Source organism: Coloeus monedula (assembly GCF_965178545.1).
Source record: "Coloeus monedula genome assembly, chromosome: 3".
Lineage (NCBI taxonomy): Eukaryota > Metazoa > Chordata > Aves > Passeriformes > Corvidae > Coloeus > Coloeus monedula.
In genome coordinates, this window is record NC_138783.1 from 36,741,076 (window position 1) to 36,763,938 (window position 22,863).

At 38.5% G+C, this 22,863-nt stretch overlaps 1 protein-coding gene across 1 annotated transcript in view; it reads left to right on the forward strand.

The window, feature by feature from the left end:
- Positions 1 to 21,376, forward strand: part of LOC309570790 (N-acetylated-alpha-linked acidic dipeptidase 2-like) — a gene marked incomplete at both ends in the record, with an annotated part of 32,000 nt that extends 10,624 nt beyond the window's left edge. The window contains 13 exons of the mRNA XM_082277804.1: positions 164 to 257; positions 540 to 638; positions 2,330 to 2,415; positions 3,024 to 3,143; positions 3,540 to 3,622; positions 6,484 to 6,547; positions 9,320 to 9,387; positions 12,683 to 12,774; positions 14,206 to 14,296; positions 14,949 to 15,213; positions 18,461 to 18,542; positions 19,508 to 19,600; positions 21,187 to 21,376. Of these exons, the coding sequence (XP_082133930.1) occupies positions 164 to 257; positions 540 to 638; positions 2,330 to 2,415; positions 3,024 to 3,143; positions 3,540 to 3,622; positions 6,484 to 6,547; positions 9,320 to 9,387; positions 12,683 to 12,774; positions 14,206 to 14,296; positions 14,949 to 15,213; positions 18,461 to 18,542; positions 19,508 to 19,600; positions 21,187 to 21,376 (1,427 nt within the window). The remainder of the gene's footprint in view (positions 1 to 163; positions 258 to 539; positions 639 to 2,329; positions 2,416 to 3,023; positions 3,144 to 3,539; positions 3,623 to 6,483; positions 6,548 to 9,319; positions 9,388 to 12,682; positions 12,775 to 14,205; positions 14,297 to 14,948; positions 15,214 to 18,460; positions 18,543 to 19,507; positions 19,601 to 21,186) is intronic.
- Between the last annotated feature and the right edge of the window lie 1,487 nt (positions 21,377 to 22,863).

The following is a 22,863-nucleotide window of genomic DNA, read 5'->3' on the forward strand; positions in this document are numbered from 1 at the left end:
GTTCTGTCATTACAGTTTGGTTTTCTAGAAGCAGTATGTGAGGAATTATGTAAGAATCAAAAAGAAGCATATATGCTTGTGGCTGCACTGCTCAGAAGTGTTTCCAGTTTGGTAAAAGTTGCTCAGAACACTATAAACTTGACATTTTGTTCTGGTTTCTCAGAGTACACTTTCAGATATAAAGTTAACGAAGGAGTAGGGATTCCCAAAATCCCAGTTCATCCCATTGGATATCATGATGCAGAAGTATTACTGCGGTGAGTATACATCAGTCCTCCTCACAAGAAGTCAGTATTCCCAAATGTATAGATAAATTTTTCACATTAAGATGGCAAAATCTATGCTGTTACTTGTATTTGCTACTCTTTTGTAGTAATGTGTGCTTCACAAAATGTGGAAAATTCAAAGCAATCTGTTTTTTGCAATAATGCTTTTAGGAATTTTGTAAAGCCATCTTGGTTTTGCTACAATAATTATTAAGGGAATTTAAGATTTTAGCCTACTTGTCAATTGCATTTGTCTTGGTTTTCACTTCACAGTGCAATGGGAGGACCTGCAGCACCAGACAGCAGCTGGAAGGGAAGTCTCAATGTGTCTTATAACATAGGGCCAGGATTCACAGGCAACTCTTCTACAAGGTCTGTTTTAATACTTGCCTGTTTATACAATATTACAAAAACAAAAACAAAACAAAAACAAAAAAAAGGGAAAAAAAATCCCCCTGAAGGAAAGACTCTGAGATGATACATCTAGAGAGACTCGGGAGAAATTTGCTACCTTCTGCTACAGTTACATTTGGTGATAATTGTTAGAATTTGAAAATAAATTACATTAAAAAAAGATCATAGATTAGCAGATCAGGCCACATGACAATGACATTTGGCAATAAATTGCTATAAATCTAAAGATGACTTTTGTGTGACTTTTCCACATAAAAATAGTTTCAGTTTACATGAGTTATTATTCAGTGAGGACGGGTAGAGGACCTCGATGAACAGGGTAAAAATGGTGTATCATTATCACTATTCCATCTCCTGGATAACAAGAGTATGTCTGAATATTTAATTTTATAAAGACTTCATTTATCATTATTCTTTCCTGCTCTGCTTTAAGACTAGCTGAAAATGAATAAAGTAGGAATAACTAAATAAGAAAGCATATTTGACATAATTACAGTGCTCTTTGGAGTATCTTGAAGAACAACAGTGAGAAAACAATATGATTCATCTGCAAAACTTTATTATTGAATTAACTTTTCAACATCTTCCTACTTGGCAGAATAACATTTTTTGTAAATATGGATTAATTCTGCACATAACTTCTTTCTCAGAGTAGTTCCATATCAAAATGAACCTTTTGATTCTAGGTAGAAAGTCACTTGCACATGGAAAGTGTGCACATATACGCATCCTCAAGGCACTGGTGTCAGTTATTTTCTGGGCAAAGATCCAGTGGCTGTCCTGAAGTAGGTTTTGATTTTGACAGCTATGCAGATCTGCTGCTGAAAAGATAACTTCAAATGTGAAACTCCTGAGGTTTTGCCAGACCCAACCCCCCCATTGTTTGGTGCTTTGTTTCTCCTACAGGTTAAGGGGGACGAATACTGTATTCATCTTATCTCTCCCAGTACCTGGATTCCCTTTGTTTTTATGACATTTCACAAGTGGATTTTATTGGTGGAGGACAGGGAAGAAAAACCTGTGCTTCTAGTAGAAGGTTTCCTGCCTCTAATGGAAGATTACCTGCCCATGGCAGGGAGGTTGGAACTAGATGATCTTTAAGGTCCTGCCAACCCAAACCATTCCACTATTCTATGATTGACAAATCTTGATCACTTAGGTCTGCTGTCCTAAACAGAGATTTCAATTTATTCCTGGATGAATATTCCTAATGAACTTTTCTCCAAGTTCTATATTATTACATGGACCTGTGCTAGAATATCAAAATGTATTCTTTATAAACATATGCATATCCACAATTATCATTTTGGTCAAAATGTAAATGTGTTTTTAAATACTGTGCATGTTTTTCAGTTTACTCCTCTAGTACACAATTATCTGATTGGCTCCCATAAATAAAAATTCAACAAATTCTGTAAATTTTTGCAAATTTATAGACTGGACCAGCTTGTAGGGTTTTTTCTAAGGCATCATGAACAGGCTAAGCTGAAATAAAAAATGGGACTCTGAGACAGCATGACAATGCTGAACACACATAAAAAACACAAAGCAGAACAGAGGCACAAACTCTGGTTTATATGTTAATATTATTGGCTTTTTTATTGGCTTATTAGTCAGAAATGGATATTCCACACTGCCTTTCATTTCAGAAAAGTCAGAATGCATGTTCATACAAGCAATAAAATAACACGAATTTACAACGTCATTGGCATCCTCAGAGGAGCTCTGGAACCAGGTGAGCATCAGGTGCTTGATGACTTTAATTCCTTCTTTATTTGTGTTTGTTGAAGTTGTACTTGTGTTGTAAGAAGCTTAAAAATTTTTAAATGCCCATATAATATGGAGTCTTAAGAAATTCTTAATAGTTTTTCTGTCCTTCCCATCACACAATTTTTCATTGACATTCCCAAGAATGCATTTTAATGGGAATGCTACAATGGTAGATGTCAGAGATTTTTTTTTTTTATGCTGCCTGCCATTTTACAGTAGGTTTCCCCTTACATCAGTCATACGTTTTGCCTTTGCAAAATTTAACATCATTCAAATTACAGAAAACTAGTGATGATTTGGGACCTTAACATTATACTGTTGATACTTAGTAGCAGGTCATACAAATGAAAGACTTTTAGATGGAAAAATATTTATTAAATATTTCTTGTCTTTAGTTGCATACCTCAGTAGAGTAATGAGGAATGACTGCAGATTCCCTTAAAAAATAAACTTGTAGCACTGGTATTGAACTTGGAATTTCATTTGATACAAGTAAGGATGCAGTCAAAAAAAAAATACAGGTAATCCATGTGCATTTTTAATTATGCATTGATGGTGTATGTTTGTTTCCAGACAGATATATTATTTTAGGTGGTCATAGAGACTCTTGGGTGTTTGGTGGCATTGATCCAACGACTGGTGCCGCTGTTCTGCAAGAAATTGTACGGAGTTTTGGTAAAATGAAGATGGAAGGTAACTTACTACAGGTGTAAAGTAATGGATATGGAAAACAGGAGCTTTGAGGGACAGTGTTTTCATAAGCTGCTGTATTGATTTAACTTTTCACCTCCAGAGAAAGTTTTATTTCTCATTATGAAAGATGCAAATTCATTGAAGAGATGAACATGTAGCATTGTGTGGTAGTTGGGTGAATTTATTCCTTCATGAGCGTAATGGTACCCTCTTAGCTGTGCAGAACGAAAATATTGGATTAAGAAGAAATGCCTCTTCAATAATGTATTCCTCTAAGGATTTTAGAGAGGATTTTTTTACTGTTATATCAGTAAGTGCTGTTTTTAAAGCAATTTCAATTAACTGTAGTTAGTCAATTTTTAAGTTGCATTTTCAAGTTTAACTATGTGATTGCAGGTTGGAGACCTAGGCGAACTATTATTTTTGCCAGCTGGGATGCAGAAGAATTTGGATTATTGGGTTCTACAGAGTGGGCTGAGGTAAATAAAAAACTGTGTAAAGCAAAGCAAAACTTGGAAGTGTGTTGCAGGTGGCTGCAGTACCCAGCATCTATTCCTGGACTGCAATCAAAAACTTCATGGTAAAATTGGAGCACAACAGACTCCTTCAGGTGCTGTGAGGCACTCATATATTTATATAAATTACCTACCTACCTACTGTCTTACAACATAAGTGCACTAACTCTTCTAAGATTTACAAATCTCCTTTGATTCAAAGCTAATATTCTGCAGTGGTCTCTATGTGGAAATCTACCCCATCATTTAACAGAATGATAGTATTTTATATAACACAGACCAGTCCGTTTTCTAACTCTCTATTTGAGAAATTCCTTAGTTTCTCTAAATTTAAGTCCAGGTCCTGAGGCTGTGATCCATCAGCACACCAAGCCCTTTGTATGAAAATCAGTCTTAGTGGGCAAAGGAAAGGATAGGTAATCTGTGAGTGAATAGCTCAAAATTCCTGTGAATTCCAGCATTGTAGAGTCTCAGGGGCAGGGCAGTCGATTAATTCTGTAGGAGGATCCCTGACTATATTCCTGCCTGAGAGGAGAATGTTGGAAAATTCAGAAGTGAGGTTCTGAGTGTTTCTGTCTTCCTTTTCCTATTGGGCATGTTATTTTTATCTTCCTTTTCCTGCCTGGAGAAGAATGTTGGAAAATTCAGAAGTGAAGTTCTGAATACTTTTATCTTCCTTTTCCTGTTGGGCATGTTCAGTTCTTAGTGGATTTGTTCAACCCCAATAAGAAATATAGGTCTTACGAGAGTTTTCATTGCTTTGTCTGTAAAATCCAAATTAGAAATAGAGCAGGCAGAAATTTGCCTGATGAAACACATTTCTGCTGAACTATGTCAATTTATTAGTATTGAATGGTTTAATAGAAATGTGTTGTCTTGTTCTTCTATTAGAATTTTATTTACAAGTTAATATTTAGCTATGTGGATAGAGTTTTCAGAATCTATAAAATAAAAAATTGTAATCTTTTTAGTTTAGTTTATTGGCATGTATTTCAGCAAATCACAAAATTACATAGCAAAATGGCACATGTCAGAGGAGGTAGCAAACCCAGAAATAGTCTCCCAAACACCAAAGGGATTCCATCATTCTTCTGTTAACAAAACTGAGATTTTTATTCCTTCAGATTTGCACTAATTTTTTCACTTATAAATTGTTTGTCTTCCAGCTGTAACAGAGTCTCTTCATCTTACTGTTGGTTTATGAAACATTAGAGGAAGAAAAAGTAATTTAAATTATTTTAAATCATTTACTGAGAAATTTTAAGGAGTTGGCACTGAAGTTTCATCCCACCTGAACTCTACTGGTGGCAAAGTATGCTGTATATAAAACTTTATTTGTGATTTCTTTGTCTATGTATCTCTGCATACATTTACATGCTGTCAAGAAAAAAACACCCAATTGTTTTAATTATGAGGCATACAAAACAATGATACTTAAAGGATCAATTTCTCTTGAGCAAGTCATTAATAAATTAGGGAGTTTTCTTACATTCTATTTGTTAAATATTGCTACTGCTGTTCTGTGATGAGTTTTGTTTAATAATTTGGTGTCTAGTAATCTGTCATTCGTTCTTCCATGAAATGGCAGCTGTATAAGGTTAGAAAACTGCAAGTGCAGTTCATATTTGAACCTGTGTTTTGATATTATTGTTTCCTTGCTTCATCTTGGTGGTGTGCATTACTACTCTTTTAGGCCTAAATTAGATTCAGTTTCCTAGAGACATTCCTCACAGCTTACATTCCTCTTCTCTGCAGCTGCCAGATCTGTCATGTATTAAATCTTGAGGAAAATTAACTCATGATGTTCAACATCTTCTGTGTAACAGAAAGAACTGCGATTGTGGCAGCATCCTTTTGCTACACAGATGATCTCCACTGCTCATAAACAAAGGACTTTCTTTTGCTGAAAATATGATTTTGCATACAGGCAAGGCCCCATGTAGGCATATACAGGCTTGCTCCCTCCCGTCATGTTCTTTTGCAGGGTCTCCTCTACTGTTTTTTTTTAAGATATTAATTTCATTAATGTAGTGTGTAGCTATCAATTACCAATTAAAATTTTAGTTCCCATGACTTACAAATTATTAGTTGGGTTATAAATTGAATGAATCAAGTAACAATTGCTAACCTAATTAAAATATCTGTCACAAAGCCAAAACCTCCTGAAATACCACTTACTGAGTAGAATATCAATTTCAAACATAATTACATGTTTGCAAAAAAAATAAACAAGATGTGTGTGTACATTTAGCATGAAAGCAATGCTTAGGGGACTCAAAATAGTCAATCAACTGCATTTTAGTCGGGAATTTCGGGCTTTGACTTATCCCTTTTTGAAATGGAAGGCTGTAGAAATGACAGGAGTGCTTGGTTTATCAGTGTTAAAATTGAGTTCAGTGCTGGGAGCGCATATGAGTAACTAGGGATTAAAAGCATGGAGGAATTCTGGCTGACCTCACAGTCACATCTTGCATGTTCAGAAAGTCCTGAAGTGCAGAGCTAAAATGCATGTAATAACCCTATTTTACCATGTTACAATTCTTTTCAATAATTTTCTTGTTCCATCTTGCTCCTGTGTGATGCAGCAGGCAGCACCTACATTTTGTGGATGTTTTCCACAACAAATTAAGTCCCAGAAAGGAATAGTGAATTTCATGTGCCCAGACCATTTACCCATCTTCAAACAATATAATTAGTAAGGTACACAGTAGTAATTATCCTGACTGAGATCTTAAAGGCAATGCTGTAAAAAAAACAATGTACTTAAAATGCTCTTGACTAAATTCCACTAATCGAAAGTAACAATTACACGTTTACAACCCTAGGAAAACGCCAAAGTCCTTCAGGAACGGGCAGTCGCTTACATCAACACAGATTCTTCTATAGAAGGTGGGTCTTTTATTTTTAACCTTACCTTACTTCACAGATGCAATTTTTAATAGTTCTCTGTGAATTATTTATTGCTTGAGATAGGTATTGTGCTGTACAGAATAAGTGTTGCAAATACAGAATTAAGTGGAGAGAGAGAGCAATTTAAATTTTGATGCTGCTTTCTTTTGCAAATAGTGCCATCCACGAGCTGCAGTCCACATGTCTGAGTCAAGAACGTCTCCTCTGAAGGAGTTTATTATTCTGTGCTAAGGAACTGAGAATTCTGTATGTTAAACTGTCTCTTAACAGCATTAGCTCTAATTTACAATTGTAGTTTTAATATATGACAGTCTGCTCCTTGCCCTGATCACAGCCAGCTCCCTTCCCTGTGGCATTACAATATTTTGAGACAGTAAATTATTATGATTATAAGACCTCAGGTTTACACTTTGTGGGGGTGGGAGACGCTTTGGTGCTTTGAAACAGTGTGCTCACCTTTGTTGATTGCCAGGAGCAGGGAATTATATATTTATTAGAGCAGGACTTTTCTAGAAAAATAAGCACTGAAGAGTGTTTCACAAAAAACCCTTATGCACCATTATCCAACTATGGTTGTCCTTCAGACTGTGAGAAGAATATGTCATTCAGGAATACTGCTTAGAAATTGGCCTTTTTTTTTGAGGGGGCCCAACACTATGATCTGTATCACAAAATCCTTCTGAAAATAGGCTGTGCTTTTTTACAGAAAGACCTTTGTTGCTGTTGTCTGTGCTGAAATAATAGAAGAGTCCTGTGAAGCTGCTCTGCATCATAACCTCAGTTATTCAGGGCATTACTCTTCCCATGTCAAACCCAACTTATTTGGGCTTCCTGCATGTGAATAAAATGGATATCAACAGGCATATTTAGGAACTCTTTTTATTGCTGTCAGCTGAAAATTTTGTCTGTCACAAAAGGATTGGAAAGAAAGAAAAGCCAAACCCAGTTTCTAAATGCTCAGTTGGAGTTGGGGAATAAGGAGGGTTAGAGCTGTTTCTTCATTTATGCTGCCTACATGCTGTGTAAAAAGTAGAGCTGAATTTCATGCCTAGAAAAATCTCACAAATGAAATAATGGCTTTACAGCTGCTTCATATTCTCACCATGGATTGTAACGCATATTTTTTAGTTGGTTTGAAGCCAACATGCTGCTGCCTTAAAAATTTTCTTCTAAATCTTGATTATTCAAACATGTCTCTTGCTTCATGCATTAAAGAAAATGTGAAAGCAAAACAACTGGAAAAGAAGTATGTAATAAGGAAAAGAACACCATGTTCAGCGTGCTGGTTTAAGTATCTTGGACATCTTGTTATGATCCAGTTTTAAGGTTCTTAGAAATGCCTCTGCCCAAATTAAGGAGCAAACGAGACCATATGCCAGTGACAATACTAAGGGTTTTATTTGATGGTAAATATGAGAGAGAGAGAAAGAAAAAGAGAAAAAGAAAGAAAGAGAGAAAGAGAGAAAGAAGTAGAAGATAGGTGGGGGGGACAGAAAGAGTGACAGGGACAGAATAAGGAAAATATCACCACTCCGTGGATCCCAATGATGTTGGTTGATCCTCTCCAGCTGGACTCTCAGTGGTGAAGGTCCCCCCAGAAGGCACAGAGTCCGATGGGTGTACATGCTCAGGCTGGGTGGGCATGTCCAGCCATGTCCCCCTGGGGTGGGGTCAGTCTCTCACAGCACACTCTGGGTCTGTTGCACCACGTGCAGCCCTGTGGGGCCGAGCCTCTCACGGGAATGTCCCGTGGATGTGCCCTGTGGGGTTGGGGGTTCCACAGCTGGGCCAGTTTGTGTAATGGAGGATGGGTGCTCATTGCCTCTCACCAGAGGTTGCACCATGCACCCGAAACCTCCTCCTCCCCCCTCAGCTGGGTGGAGGCTGTGTAAACCTGGCTTGTGTGAGCTGTGCTCTCCCCCTACCCCAAACTCAGCCAGGGATAGTTGCAGCTGGTGGCTTTGGCCTTTTGTGGATGCAAACCTTTCCCTCAGCCTGAGATGATTAAACAATGGTTTCCCTTTATCTAATCAACAGTTTGACTTTCAGTTCAAAGTCCCACTCTTCAGGACAGCTTCTTCGGTTGTAGCTTCTTTATAATGAGCAAAACTTTATATCAATGTTTGAGGCATGAACTATTTTCAGTCTCTTGACACATCCCTCACCTGACTGAGCAGTAAAATCCCCTGTAGACACATAGCATCCATATACTCTTTTGAGATTTTGGTTTTTTTTATTTATGTTCTTCACAACACTTCTTATACCACTTTTTGGACAGCAAATTATTTCTATTTATTGTCCTATGGCAATGAAAAGAAGCAAAGCAGGTCACTGTTTTAAGCACTTTTGTAACTTGAATTTCCAGTTCTCAAATTCTGACTCTCCTTGGAAGTGGTATTTTTTCCATCACCTTACTTTTTTTGCCTTCGGTTTAACAAAAGCTTTGGGAAGTGTATGAGTGACAAGGGCTTGTAGCTAATGAGGGATAATTAGGCATACTTTAGAGCTATGGGAAGGCTTAATTACATTACTGGGATGTACTATACCCAGTACATCATCGTCATGTAGTGGCAGTAACTCATACAGTGAGACCATGCAGTCTATTTCTGTATATATTCTGAGGCAAGATATGAATTCTTCCCTTAGAGTCAAAAAGTTTATCTAAGAAAGTACTGCTGGGTTTAATCCACTAAGAAGATAATGTCACTGGTACATGAAGGGAAAATTTCCATGTCTTTGTTTTATTTTCAGGTAACTACACATTAAGAGTTGACTGTACCCCTCTTCTCAACAAACTGGTGTATAATCTGACAAAAGAGGTATAGAATCAGTCTATTTTTTCTGCGTTTCTAAGAATAAGTAAGATTCCAAGTTTATTTGATGAAATTGGATTATTGAATAATGTCGGATTTATTTTATTGCTGCGCTGGAAGAATCTTGATCCCACCAAAATGAATAGCAAAACATCCCATTGGCAGTAAACAGCCCATGCTCACAGTTCTTCAGTATTAAAGGGATTTAAACATGTTACTGACATAAGTGAGATCTTATTTGCAATATATAGTAAAAATAACAATAATAAAAGCAAGATGGCAAAACGCTTCAGCAAGATCCATTCTCTAAAGTGATAAAGCATTGAAGGAAAAAATTTTCACATTGGCTAGCTACCATTTTCTCTCTGTCTGTTCCCCTGAATCTCCTCCATATCTCACTGAGTCCCTGAAATATGTGATAAATACTGAAGGATTGAGAAGGTTTTGTAACAGGTCTGATGTATGGATTTGCATGATTACAAGTGCTCTAACCGTGACTCCTTTGCTTTCACCTCACAGGATACTTTATCGTAAGGCTGAAAGGTTGTGATCCATTAAAGCATGGAACTTTATTGGCCATGTGAGGAGTTAACCAGATTAGGCACCTCTCATGAGCCACTGCCACCATCCTCAGATGTGGATTCATCTCAGTTAACAGAAGACAGCTCTGTCTGACTTGAGCGACATGGGCTCCCTGTAAAGGCATTGGGTAGAAATCCAAGCCTTAAGGATGAGATTAATTTGACCAAATGTGGTTGTCTACCTTTGTATGTGCAAAGGTAGACAACCTGTACTATTGTATAGTACTATATGTACTATTTTCCCCCTGATCTTAAGGGAACTCAGGTCGCTTGTCCCAGTGTAAAAATCTGCCCTGCAACAGGACTTGGTAGGATGACTCCAGGTACCAATCTCCCATCCTGCCAGATGCATTCATCCTGAGTTATTTTGATACCCAGTATGCTTTTAGCACCTGAAATGCCACGGTTTAGATCTGGCAAGGTTTATCTATGCTATTCCCATGATTTCCTTTCCTTCCCCTCTCCCCTCTCCCCTCTCCCCTCTCCCCTCTCCCCTCTCCCCTCTCCCCTCTCCCCTCTCCCCTCTCCCCTCTCCCCTCTCCCCTCTCCCCTCTCCCCTTTCCCATCCCAATTTTCCTTTCTCCCTTCTCCCCTCCCAATTTTCCTTTCCTTTTTCCTTTTTCCTTTCTTTTATTTTCCAATTAATTCTTTCTATCTTAATCTTTCATCCTTGCAGAGGGAAGAAGCTGTGCTGTTCAAATATTAGCTCTGACACTTGGCACACTGAAGAGAATTCTCTTCTGACTATAAAAATTTTCATGTCCTTACTGCTGCAGGGCCCTTGATAAAATAATTTACTTTCTGTCTGCAGTAAGCCACTAACTCAGGAAGACATTTTCCTGTGAAAGATAAACAAAGTTTAAAAAAAAAATGCTCTGGGCTAAAAATAGCAACTTGCTCTTGATCTTAAGTCAACTATTCAACTATTGCTGGTTTGAGTAGAAAACTGCCATTAAAGTACCATGCAAAGTACTTGAGACTGACTTTAAAAAAATTAATGCCATATTCACTGTCATTTTAGCTTTTAACAGTGGAAGCATGATGTAAACAATAGAAAACCTGGCAGCCTGACCCTGATTATGCATGTCCAAAGGAAAGTTATTTCTGTTCCTATTAAGGAGTCCAACATCCAGTTATCCAACATCCAGAGATCTCTTTGCTCTTCTTGCTTTTTAGTGAGCCAGTTCTCACCAGAAAGAAGTGCAGTGTGCACGTGAAGTGTTTCCTTTCAGGGAGTTCTCATTTAAGTGTGGTCCCCAGCATACAGATAGGACATTCACCTACTGACTGTCTTTTTGGCCCTGCTTTACTGCCAGGGTTTAGACATTTGGTCAGCACCAGAGAGTGTCTGCAATAGTTCAATTCCAATTCCTCTGTGATTATCACTTCTCCTTTTGCATTTATACTTAAAGAACTCTGCATCTTCCCTTGAGTTAGCAGGAAGCTTATGCTGAGCCTAGATTGGGATCTAAGTCAGGGCAAATATTATGTTTTATTATGCTCTCAGTGTTGTATGAAAAAGCTGACCAATGCTTTTTTTACATTACCAGAGCTGCCGGAATAACATCTTTGCCAGAGCATAGAGTGCTTTTGCTCCCATATGTCAGAGTTCAGCTTGCTCTTATTAATTTGCCATTTTCACTTTAGCCCTAGGACTTGACCAAAGTACCCTGAAAATGACAGCAGCCAAGCAGTTATTTCACAAAATTGTTATTTTCCTGCTAGCTGCTGACAGAATCTCAGAGGTCAGAACTCTTTGGTATTTCAATTTGGACTCTGTCTGTTTTTCATTGTCGAATTTAAGTCCCAACAATATGGTAGGACTGTGTATCTATCCATGAATATTTATGCTTTTTATTTAGGGGGAAAAAAAATACATTCCTCTGCAAATAATAACTAATCTTATAGGTTTATATTTAAATTTAAATTTAAATAATTTTAAAGGACAATGTCTATTAAAGGTTCTTTAAGCGTAGGTGGAGACCAGGGCTGGAGTCTTGATTTATTTTCACTCTGCCACAGATTTTCTAAGAGCTTTGGTCAACTTATTTTATACTCTTTCATATGTTGTTGGCAGCATGATGACAGCACTAATACTTACCTTTTCCATCCTGGTTACAGAGATTTTGGGGGTTTTTTTAAGGTAAGGGTGAGACCTGCATTTGTACATACAGTGTCTTGCACAATGATTCTCCAGGCTTGGTTGAGTCCCCTTGGCACAGCTGTAATATGCCTGGTTTGGACCCTTCCTTCCAGTACAGTTCTTTTGTACCTTTCCTACAGAAAAAGCAGTCAAATTTTAGGTTTAGCTGTGTTGATAGAATATTGCTGCTGTGCAGGCCAAACAGGCTTGTGGTTGTCATCTCCCCATGCCTGCTGAAAGGAAAGCAGCTGGGACACCCTAGTTTCTGGAGAAGTCCCATAGTATTTTATATGCTGTTGTGTGTGTGCACGCACGTTCCCCCTGTAGTAGATGAGCTCCAGGTAGCATCCTAAAGTTTTTAACCTGTTCTTTCCTACTGTCTGAGGTTGGTTCCAAGTGCCTGTGACATGCTTTCCTTGTTGGGAATGCATAAATGCGTAAAAGAGGCGCCAATATTCACTTCCCTGCACGCAGCAACACTGCTGGTTGAGAACGATGCAGGGAGCTGTGAAGATCTCCTTTGATAACGAATCGAGCTAGAGGTACTTCCAGTGAGATCTAATATTTCCCTCTCCAGATTTTAAGCCCTGATGAGGGTTATGAAAATAAGTCTCTTTATGAGAGCTGGCTTGAGAAAGATCCCACGACTGAAAATAATACCTATCCCAGGTAAGCTCTTAATATGTTTGGGTTTTTTCCCCCAGTATTTTAATCATATCATGGCACGGCTACTCACCAGAATTTTTCGAGGTGTGCTACTTATGGCAGCAACACAAAACCTTTTAGCACAAGGTGATTCTCTAGCAATATCTTTTATAGTAAAATAAAATAAAATTTTATTATTTTCATTTAATGATGGTGACATTATTCCTGCAGTAAAATGAAACCTCATACTTTAAAAAGGCCTTTTTATTAGTAGAAATGCAATGTGGAAAGCAATCAAAAAAAAGCAGGGTGGGGAAAGAGTTCAAAACACAGTTTAGTCACCTACTAGACAAGATAAAATCAAAATTATTAGGATAATCAAATGCTCAGTTGAAAAAAGCTGCCCAGAGCAGTAATTAAAAAGCAGTAATTAAAAAACTTGTGATAATTATTCCTTGTTTATACAATGGGTGTAAATGTATTATATTACAAATCTATGTATGAGTGTATTAAGACTTCATATTTGAAGGTATTAAAACTCCAAAACACTCTTTCAACTCAGAAAGGCTAAATCTTATTCACAGTGTGGCATTACTGATGTAAGGTAAACAGAACCGCCCCTTTTTGTGATCTGACCAAAATGCTCTGCAGGTTTCTGGCCCTGATGAGTTTCTGGATTCATTAGACTCACCGAGATGTCTTCCTTTTGAAAAAGCTACCAGATCCAATCTTTCTTAGTTGATGCAAACAGCTCCTTGCAGAAATGTATACTAACTATGTATACTAACTTGAGCTGAACAGAAGAAACTTTTTTTTTTATCTGGGAAACATTTATTATTCGCCAGGCCAGACATGTACACCAAAAACTGAATATCAAACGTAAATATTTGAAAATACTTAGAGTATTACGTCTGTCTTCTGCAATTTTCCTCCCCTGCCACGCCGCACCTTCCCACCAGATGGCAGCAGTGGCCCGCAGGTGCCGGGTGCCGACCGTGCCTTCCGCAGTGGGAATTATTTATCGGTCTTGGATTCTGCGGTGGAATGTGCCAAATACACAAACACATCTGTCTTTGCACACACTGCTGCCCAATTCGTATTAGTTTGGAAATAGACGATTGATGTTTTAAGACGGCAGAGACATGTCTGGTACAGTTTTATGGCTCCTGTGCATAAAGCGTTTGTTTGTATTTTTAATGTCATCACTGCCATAATTAGGATTGCTACAATTAAAAGATCTTCCTAGCAATATTGGATACTGAATCAGAGTGTTGGAATAAAATCAGTTAAGTAATTAAGCTTGCCACGCATCTAGTCTTTGATCTTACTAGTGTCCCTAATGTGCCCTTCGGAAGAACTGACCTCAATTTCTCTGAAAAATCTGCATTTTGCATAAATTAGTACCGTACTGTTCAGTAAGTGCTCTCACTAAGATGTTATCTTTTCAACATGCAGAATAAATAAACTGGGGTCAGGCAGTGATTTTGAAGCTTACTTCCAGCGACTGGGAATTGCATCAGGCAGAGCTCGTTACACCAAGAACAGGGTAAGTCTGCTTGAAGAAGTTTGATAGTGCTGAGCAGTCATCCTGTTAAAAGCATTTATTCATAATTAATTAAAAAGCTTCAAAGCATCTTTGAATGGTTTGTATATCAGTGACATTTCTTAATTTAGCAAGAAACCTAAATGTTTGGAGAATAAAACATGTTACAGTGATATGTATATCCTATAGAATGTCAAGTTTACGGAAAGGTATTTATGGAGTCTGACTGAAGGTGGATAGTTTGTTCCACCATGCTATTAATAGTCCTCTTAATATACAAATCTTCCATAGTTGTGTTCAGAAAGAGCTACACAAGGTAAAAAAAAGGCTGTGATTGAGGACTTTTGCTATCCAAACTCCAAACTGTTTTGACTCTTGGAGAAGGCAATCTGTGCAATGGAACTGAAGGCTGGTCTGTGTAGGTAGAGAGAAGGAAGCCTGCTCACTTAATCCTGTGCAACAGTCCACGGATTCAGGTTGGTTGAATTTTTTAATAGGAAGACAGAAAAATGAAGGATAGTAAATTGTGTTTTGTAGCAAATAGCTTTTTTGATTTGGAAACCGTAACGAAACATCAGAGTCGTAAAGTGATCAATACATCTCCTAACTGCAGTCAGAATACAGAGCACTGACGAATTTTCTTGCTCTTTTCCAGAAAGCAGACAAATTCAGCAACTATCCTGTTTATCACACTGTTTATGAGACATTTGAGCTAGTGGAAAAATTTTATGACCCCACCTTCAAGAAACAGTTAACAATTGCCCAGCTACGAGGCAAACTGGTTTATGAACTGGCAGATTCCCAGGTCATTCCATTTGACTGTAGAGACTATGGAGAAGCCTTAAAAGGATATAGCAACAGAATTTATAAATTGGCCAAGAAGCATGAAGAACAGCTGAAACTTTACAAAGTATCATTTGGTGAGTTACAGCCACAAGATTATTTCTTAGGTGCATTAATTAGAATTGTGCAGGGACATGTTACATCTGTCACAGCTCTGCAAACTTATTCCTTTCTTTCCTGTTTGAATTTTGCCATCACAGTAAAGTGCCTCTAGTTTTTTTCCTAAACACAACATAGGTTTGACACACTGTCTTGATGAGAGAGTTATAACAACTTTCATGCATATTATTAATGACAGGCATTATTACAGTGCTCATGGGCAGTCAAGGACCTCAAATGTAGGACAAAGAGGTATCTCAGCCTGCTTCTCCCTTCCTTGCTTGAAAAAGAAGACAAGTCAAGTGCTTATGGCAACTGCTTGGAACTTGAGGGACACGGGTGTCCATTCCTCTTCAGCCAAAGACTTCGTCTGACCCCAGGGAGCTTCACCATCCCCCTCGGTGCCCGGTTGCCATTTTTAGGCCACAGGAGCACTTCTCCAGCTCTCCTGCATTAATACATCCATTCATACATTTGCTGGGCACTTGAGCACATTGGTCTGGAGCACATAAAACAGGTCTAAAGCAGCAGAGTGTAGCCAGGCTGGGATAGCTTCCACAGTCATTTTCTGGCTCCCCTTTTTTTCTTCTTTTTTCCTTCTTGCCTCGATCACTCCTTGTGTTTCTGCACCAAGGAGATTTTTCAGTCAGTCCTAATTCACTTGCTATCTGACAAACCCATGATTTAGAGACAAAAACTGCCTTTTGGAGATGCAGTCCTCGTTTGGGGTGTGTGAAACATTGTAAGTAACTCAAATTGAACCCACATTCGGGGGAAATTAATAATTACATTTGAAACTTCATGTAATGGTTTAGGTGCAAAATTCTTGACTATTTAAAAAAGACACCCTTTTTTGTAAAAAGGCCAGTTGAGACAGAGGAAGCCTTGTGGGATGGATCATCTGGTCCGAGATTCTGCAAAACTCAAGGAATTATTTCAGTATGTTCTAGTGTTCTTTGCATCATGTCTTGTAAGATCAAATCTAATTATTTTGCAGTAGTGGAATATCTATCAAAATTTCTGTGAAATAATTTATTTTCATTGTTTGAGTTTCTATCTATTTTCAGATTAGAAGTTGCACAAACTACTTCCAGACCAATGCATCTATTCTTGTTCCTAAAATCTAGAAGCAATCTTTTTGATTGCTTTTTTTGGATCTTTTCGCTTTTCTTTTCACCCAGATAACACTGAAACTTCTCCTTAACAACTTTATAAATGTGTCATTCTGACCATTTTTTTACAAGGCATGTTTTTCATCTTTTCATTATTTTCATGGCTCTTCTCTGATGCCTGATGAATTTTAAATTATTTCTTGAACGAACCTATAATTTCTAATTTATTTATTCTATTGCACCAGAGTACGTTAAACAACATAGGTGGTTTTTACAATACTGTGAAACTTAAAGTTTATTTCACTCAGCATTTTCATAGAATTGCTTATTGACAACACTGAATGTCAGAAAATTGTTGATTAAGTCTGAATAAATCATATAATTGTCCTTTAAAATAATAGATTAAGGTTCTTATTTGCATTTAGATTCATATTTTAGCTGTTCCTCTGCAACAATGAAGGCTGGAAACCTTTTTTTCATAAAACATGTGCTTGTAGCCATATGCTATCAGGAAATAATGTTTTCAATTGGGGAAAAAAGAAATGTGATGTTTTCTAAAATAGCCAACATTGACAACACTGAATAACTAGCAAACACGAACAGAAAGTTTCTTACATATTTTCAGATGATCTTCTTTTTTTTTTTTTTGTCTCTTAAATCCCCTCCTACTGCTTCTGAAATATAATCTGTTGCTGTGATATAGCCATGGTGTCAGCAGGGCAGAACTCTGCCCCTGGGAAACTTAGAGCTCTTGCCACAGGGTTGTGGACAAGTGTGAATTCTCACCCTCACGAGGTGATGTGTCCCTCTGTGCTGCAGTCCATAAACAACTTGGATACACAAAATCTGTGCCTCCAATTGCATCAACTAAACAACAGTATCAAGACAAGAAGAAGCAAGTGTAGGCTCGTGATGAATAAATAAGTTTGCTAGAAATAGAAGAGCAAATGAGACTGAGGAACAGCTTTCAATAGGAGTCCTGGGAACAGAAAGCCTGTCATGTGAAATTGGGTGATAAATGTATAAACAGTGAAGGGATAACAGTTGCCAACGGAGGACTGGATTTAGGAGATGATCTAATCGTATGTCCTATCTTCCTGTGCAATCGAAGAGAGGATACTCTGGTTTTGCTGAAGTTTTCTGAAACCTATGGGCAAAATTTACAAGTCTTAAATTTTCCTTCTTTCTAATTGAGTTGAGTTTTGGTGGGGCCAGAAGTTAGCCTCATAACATCCACCTGTTACTTATTCTACAAAAATTACTTGCATAAATCGACACTTTTCCCAGGTCTGTGTTAAATAGAGCCTTCCGCAAGAACATCATCACAGCTGCTACTTCCATTAAAAAGGAAGGCCTGCTGCTAATAACTAAGTTATTCCACGTGTCTTGGACGTAGTGGCAGGGAGAGGGCAGGAAGAAGCAGCAGCCATTCCTGGCAGCCTGACTGCACACAGCCAGGCAAACCCCTGGGGTCTGAGTGGCAGCGCGGCGGGACAGCACGGAGGGCCATGGCAGCGACACCTCCTGTGCTGCAACTCCAGCGTGCAGAAAGCTCAGGACTCGGCTGCTTTAATCCACCGTGTCTGTCACTGTGTGCCACAACAGCTGTGCCTTTTGTGCCTCACCTAACACTGCTCAATGCACGCTATCACACTCTCCTGTTGTGCTGTGAATAGGACATCTTTCTCCTAGAGTGAAATCCTGCTGTTCTTCCACAGCCCTCTGGAACAGCTGGTATTCTTGATGGAAGTCAGGCTTTTTATACCTGAACACTGCAGGGCATTTGTTAAACAGGAAACTGCAGAGCTCTCAGTTTGCAATGACAGCCAATTTTTTCCTTGCAAGGCAGAGGGAAGATGTATGGTTGTGAAAGCTTTACCGAGCATTCTGCTTTACTGTTGGTCTCATTGCAAAGGGTACTTGCTAGTAGTGCAGCTCTTTAAAGTCTGCATTAGGGAAACCTCAATTATATAAAGACAATTATATAAAGACAAGAAAATTAATGCTATTATATCAGCAAGACAGATGTAGTTCTTCTCCCACTGGGCTATTGAAAGGTATATTTGGCTTAGTAGATACTGTGAAGTTGTTAATGTAGTCCTTCCATTCCTAGATCCTCTTTTTTCTGCTGTGGCGAACTTCTCAAAGGCTGCTGCTGAATTTCACAGGAGACTTGAACAAGTTGACAAGAAAGAGTAAGTCTGAAAAAAAGTTATATATGTATAATGTATATATTTACATCTATTTATATACATAAATATATATATTTATATACATCTATATATTTACATTAGGAACCCAGAGTGGAAGTTCTGTATTTCTTCTATTACACAAGGATTTTCTCTGATTAGTGTAGAACAGAGCCCTTGAACTCTGAGTTAGGCAGTGTCTGCTAAGATGAGTTAGCAGCTATAAGAATGTTTCCTGTGATTGATAGTATGAGCTGTAGAGCTTATTACTAGTATCAGGTTGTCATTAAAATTACTGTAATGCATGGAAAGGCAGGTAGCAATGAAAGTTAGACTTGGACTGAGATCTCTATTTAGACACCTACGATTGAGTGCTGTAGGTGATGCCAGAATTTGTACTTTCAGCACACTTCAAGGAGAGGATGATGCTTCAGAGTATCTGAGATGCTTTCAAGCTTTCAAGCCTAAGGGCCCTGCAGGACTCCTGTGCCCTCTGAGTGCAGTGACTGGAGGCCACATATGGTACCAGTTGTGTTTAGGCAGCTGAATCTCATCCTTACTATGTTACTGTATAGATTAGAACAGGACTATGGACATTTGGCTTATGGGTGGACACCAAAATTTAACTATCGTCATCTTGATGTATATCTCAGCCTTCTACTCCCCTCTCTTAGGTGGCATCTTTCCAGTGCCATTTAATACTAAACAAGTATTTGACACTCTCAGGAAGTTTCCCATTTTATTTTGCATAGTGTGAAATCTTGTTGAGTTTTCTAACACAAAAATACCAATGCATTATTATAACATGGATTCAGTATCTCCATTTGCAAAACCTCATGTTTTTTTGTGAACTGTAGACCGCACTTGTCTTTTTTTTTTCTTTTCCTGCCAAAAAAAAAAGAGAAGAAAAGTGTTTTAAATGAAACATGTTTCCCCATTGTGTGACATTTCTCCACCTCCCTCTCCTGCAGGTCACTTGCAGTGCGCATCATGAACGATCAGCTGATGTTGATAGAAAGAGCTTTCACTGATCCTCTGGGCTTGCCAGGAAGGAAGTTTTACAGGTGAGACTAAAAGTTTCTTGACCTGCTGTCTAAGGCATTGTATTTTCGCAGCTGACTGGTCAGCTGAATTGCTGTATAGGTCTCACAGGAATTACAGTTCAGCACATTGCTTTAGGTACAATCCAGTGAGTAGTGGACTTTGTTGATAAACCTTAAGGAGAACTCCTTGGCTACATCAGTCTCATGGAGCCAAATTCCTCTCTTTTTGCTCTCTCTATATTAGCACAACACCATCATACTCTGCCTTTTACTTGTAGGTGTTCAGTACTACTGCTGTTACAACTTGCTCTTGTGAACGAACATCTGCTAAGTGAGGACTGAGTGGAAAGTGAACTGTATTGAAAAGAAATGTGAAAAGAGGGTAGAACAGAAGGGAGACAACAATGAGAACAGATGTGTAGTGAGGGTCAGTTGAAGAGAGAAGCCGAGAAGGGAGAGCTTGGGGAGAGTTTGGAGAGGGAGAGACCTTTCGACACAGGACAAAGGCCCATGAGCTGTGCTGCAGAGCCCCATCTGTCGCAGCTTTGGCTGCTTCTACAGGTGCTCCAAAAAGCTTAAACCACTAACTACTATATCCTTTCTAGAAACCCAGTGCTTTTATTAGGAATACCTGATGAGAACCCAGCTTTCAGTGTCAGGCATGTGACCACGTCGCTTTGCTCTCAGTATCCCCCTTTTCCCAATGACTGGATATATCTGACTCACTGATGCATGGCTTTCACACCATGCCAGAAGTTCTTGTTCTCAGTTCTTCAGGTAGAACTGAGAATCACACTTCCATCCTCCTAGGATAAACTGTCATTCACGCTTCGGGAAGAATGAAATAATTTCTTTCTGGAGTTCTTGTTGGGTGTTAGGTATTATTTAGAGCTGTATGGGATTTTTAAATTATTATTTCTTACTTGCTTGCATTTATTAATGTAATTTTAATGTTTCTTTTCATTTGGGAGGACTCTTTCACATGCTGTAAATGTACTTTGATACTTCCTAGTTAAAATCAAGTTGAGGAGATCTGTAGCTATTCATTATTTAGGTAAAAACCCCATACCAAAAAATAAGATTGATATTTGTGCCTTTCTGATCCCATATGATCACTTCTTTTCTGAAGAACTGATGCTTTTCTCAAGAATTCACCCACAGATTTTTTTCCTCTCCTTTTAAATTCCCTTCCCAGGTAAGTAATCTGCTGATCATCATGCACTACTTAGTTGTTTTTGAGGTTTCTGTTCCATTTCTCACAACACACCTATAACTAGTTTTATTCCCTGTTCCAGATTGCCAAATTACTTTGACAAGTTTGTTGAGCTCCCATTTTCAAAAAATGTAACATGGTTTTGTTCCTAATTAGACAAATGCGTCATTTCTTCCCAAGGAGAAGGCCACCTGACCTAAATCTGTGCCCTTTCCAATAGATTTTGCTCTTGGGACTGCTCCTGTCTTTTTAAATACCAGTTTCCTGTGTATTTAGTAAGTTCTGATCTTCCTGGGATTCACAGCTGCTCTATATAGCACACATACAATGAACACACACCCCAGTAATAGTTTCTTTTGTTTAGTATAATTGCATTTTCCTTCTTTCCCCACAGACATGTTATCTTTGCTCCAAGCAGCCACAACAAATATGCAGGAGAATCCTTCCCAGGAATCTATGATGCCATGTTTGATATCGAAAGCAAAGCTGATCAACATGAAGCCTGGGAAGAAGTGAAGAGGCAGATTTCCATTGCAGCCTTCACTGTGCAGGCAGCAGCAGAAACACTGAAGGAAGTGACATAAGATGATGGCTTTGAAAACTCCCACAGCAGAGTCTGGCATGCAGAGTTAACAGGCTACTGCAGTGGTCCTGTCTCCCTGAGTGCCTGCTCCACCTGAGTCTCCAGCATCCCAAACTGCATGGCAGGTGAGCAGAGCTCTGTGTGTCAGAGAATTCCTGAGCTAGGAATCGCTGCCTCTCTGGTACTGACAGAACTGTAGCTTTATGAACAGCCCTGGATGGAAGCAAATCTGGATGTGGGGAGAAGTGGGAAGCAGGGGAAGCAGGAACAATAATTTTCTCTTAAAATTTTCTGAGAGATCTGCCAACTTTGAGGACCCAATGTTTTGAATGTACAGTTGCAAAAACCATTATTTGCCAAGCTACCTGCAAATTTTGTCCATAGCAGTGTTCAACAGCACACATTTTGACAGAAAAAATGTAGCACTCGGCCTGTCCATTTGTCTTGTTCTGATAATTACTTTTATAATATTAGACACCAAAGGCATCTCTGCATTTCAGAATCTATTCTGCAAGACTGGTGAATGCTTTTTACACTGATTAGCTTTCTTTTCCTTTAAAAAAAAAAAAAAAGTGACCCTCCTACTGATTCCCAAAGCAATACTGGTCATTCTTGATAATCAGGGAAAACAGCTGCTTATATGGAGAAATGCAGAAGCATGCTCTCAGTGGAGTGCATGTCCATCCCTCTGAAAGTCACTATGCATCTCCCTCCTTTATCTGCACTTTGGAAAACAAAGATTTTGGGGGGTAACCAAAAGCTGACCTCCCTGCTCTTTTTGGCACTTTCTCTTGTTCCAAACCCATGGCAGCTTTTGTTCCTATTTTTGTCTGGGCAATCTCTTTCATATTTTTTCCATCTGAAGGAGCTCGAGGACATTGTTACTATTGAAATGGGGATTGAGATAATTCTGTCTTCAACTAAGACCTGAAGAACGTTTCCCAGCAGGAGCTGATTTTGCATTCAAAAAGGAACTGAAATGCATGGGAAGGCCAGTTGTACAAAACCATTTAATTTGTATAAAACGGAAAAAAATAAATTCTTGCTTCATTTGCCCTTTAGATGTAATTCTCATTTACATGCTTTAAAATGAATAAAATTGCTAGAATTTTACTGAATCACTTGTGGGGACTGACACTAACCAATTTCTTCTCTTATGTAAAATATACTACAGTTTTTCTCACAACCATAAATTGCACCAGGTTGTGGGAGTAAAATCCTCTTTGTTTTATGGGGAATAGAACAGATGTGGTACTAAAAAGGACAGAATTAGAGAAGCAGGACAGAGGAGTTGTTCTCATCTCAGATGCCTTGAATTCAAACAAGGGAACCAGAAATTACTTCCTGTGGGAGGTTGTTTTGGGGGATATATGCCACCAAGAAGAGAGGCTTTCACTGGCATCCCCTACAATAAGCCTTCATGAAAGACAAAGAATTGTGTACTTGTGGATGTTGTCCTCATAATTTACTGTTCAATTGCTTCTCACA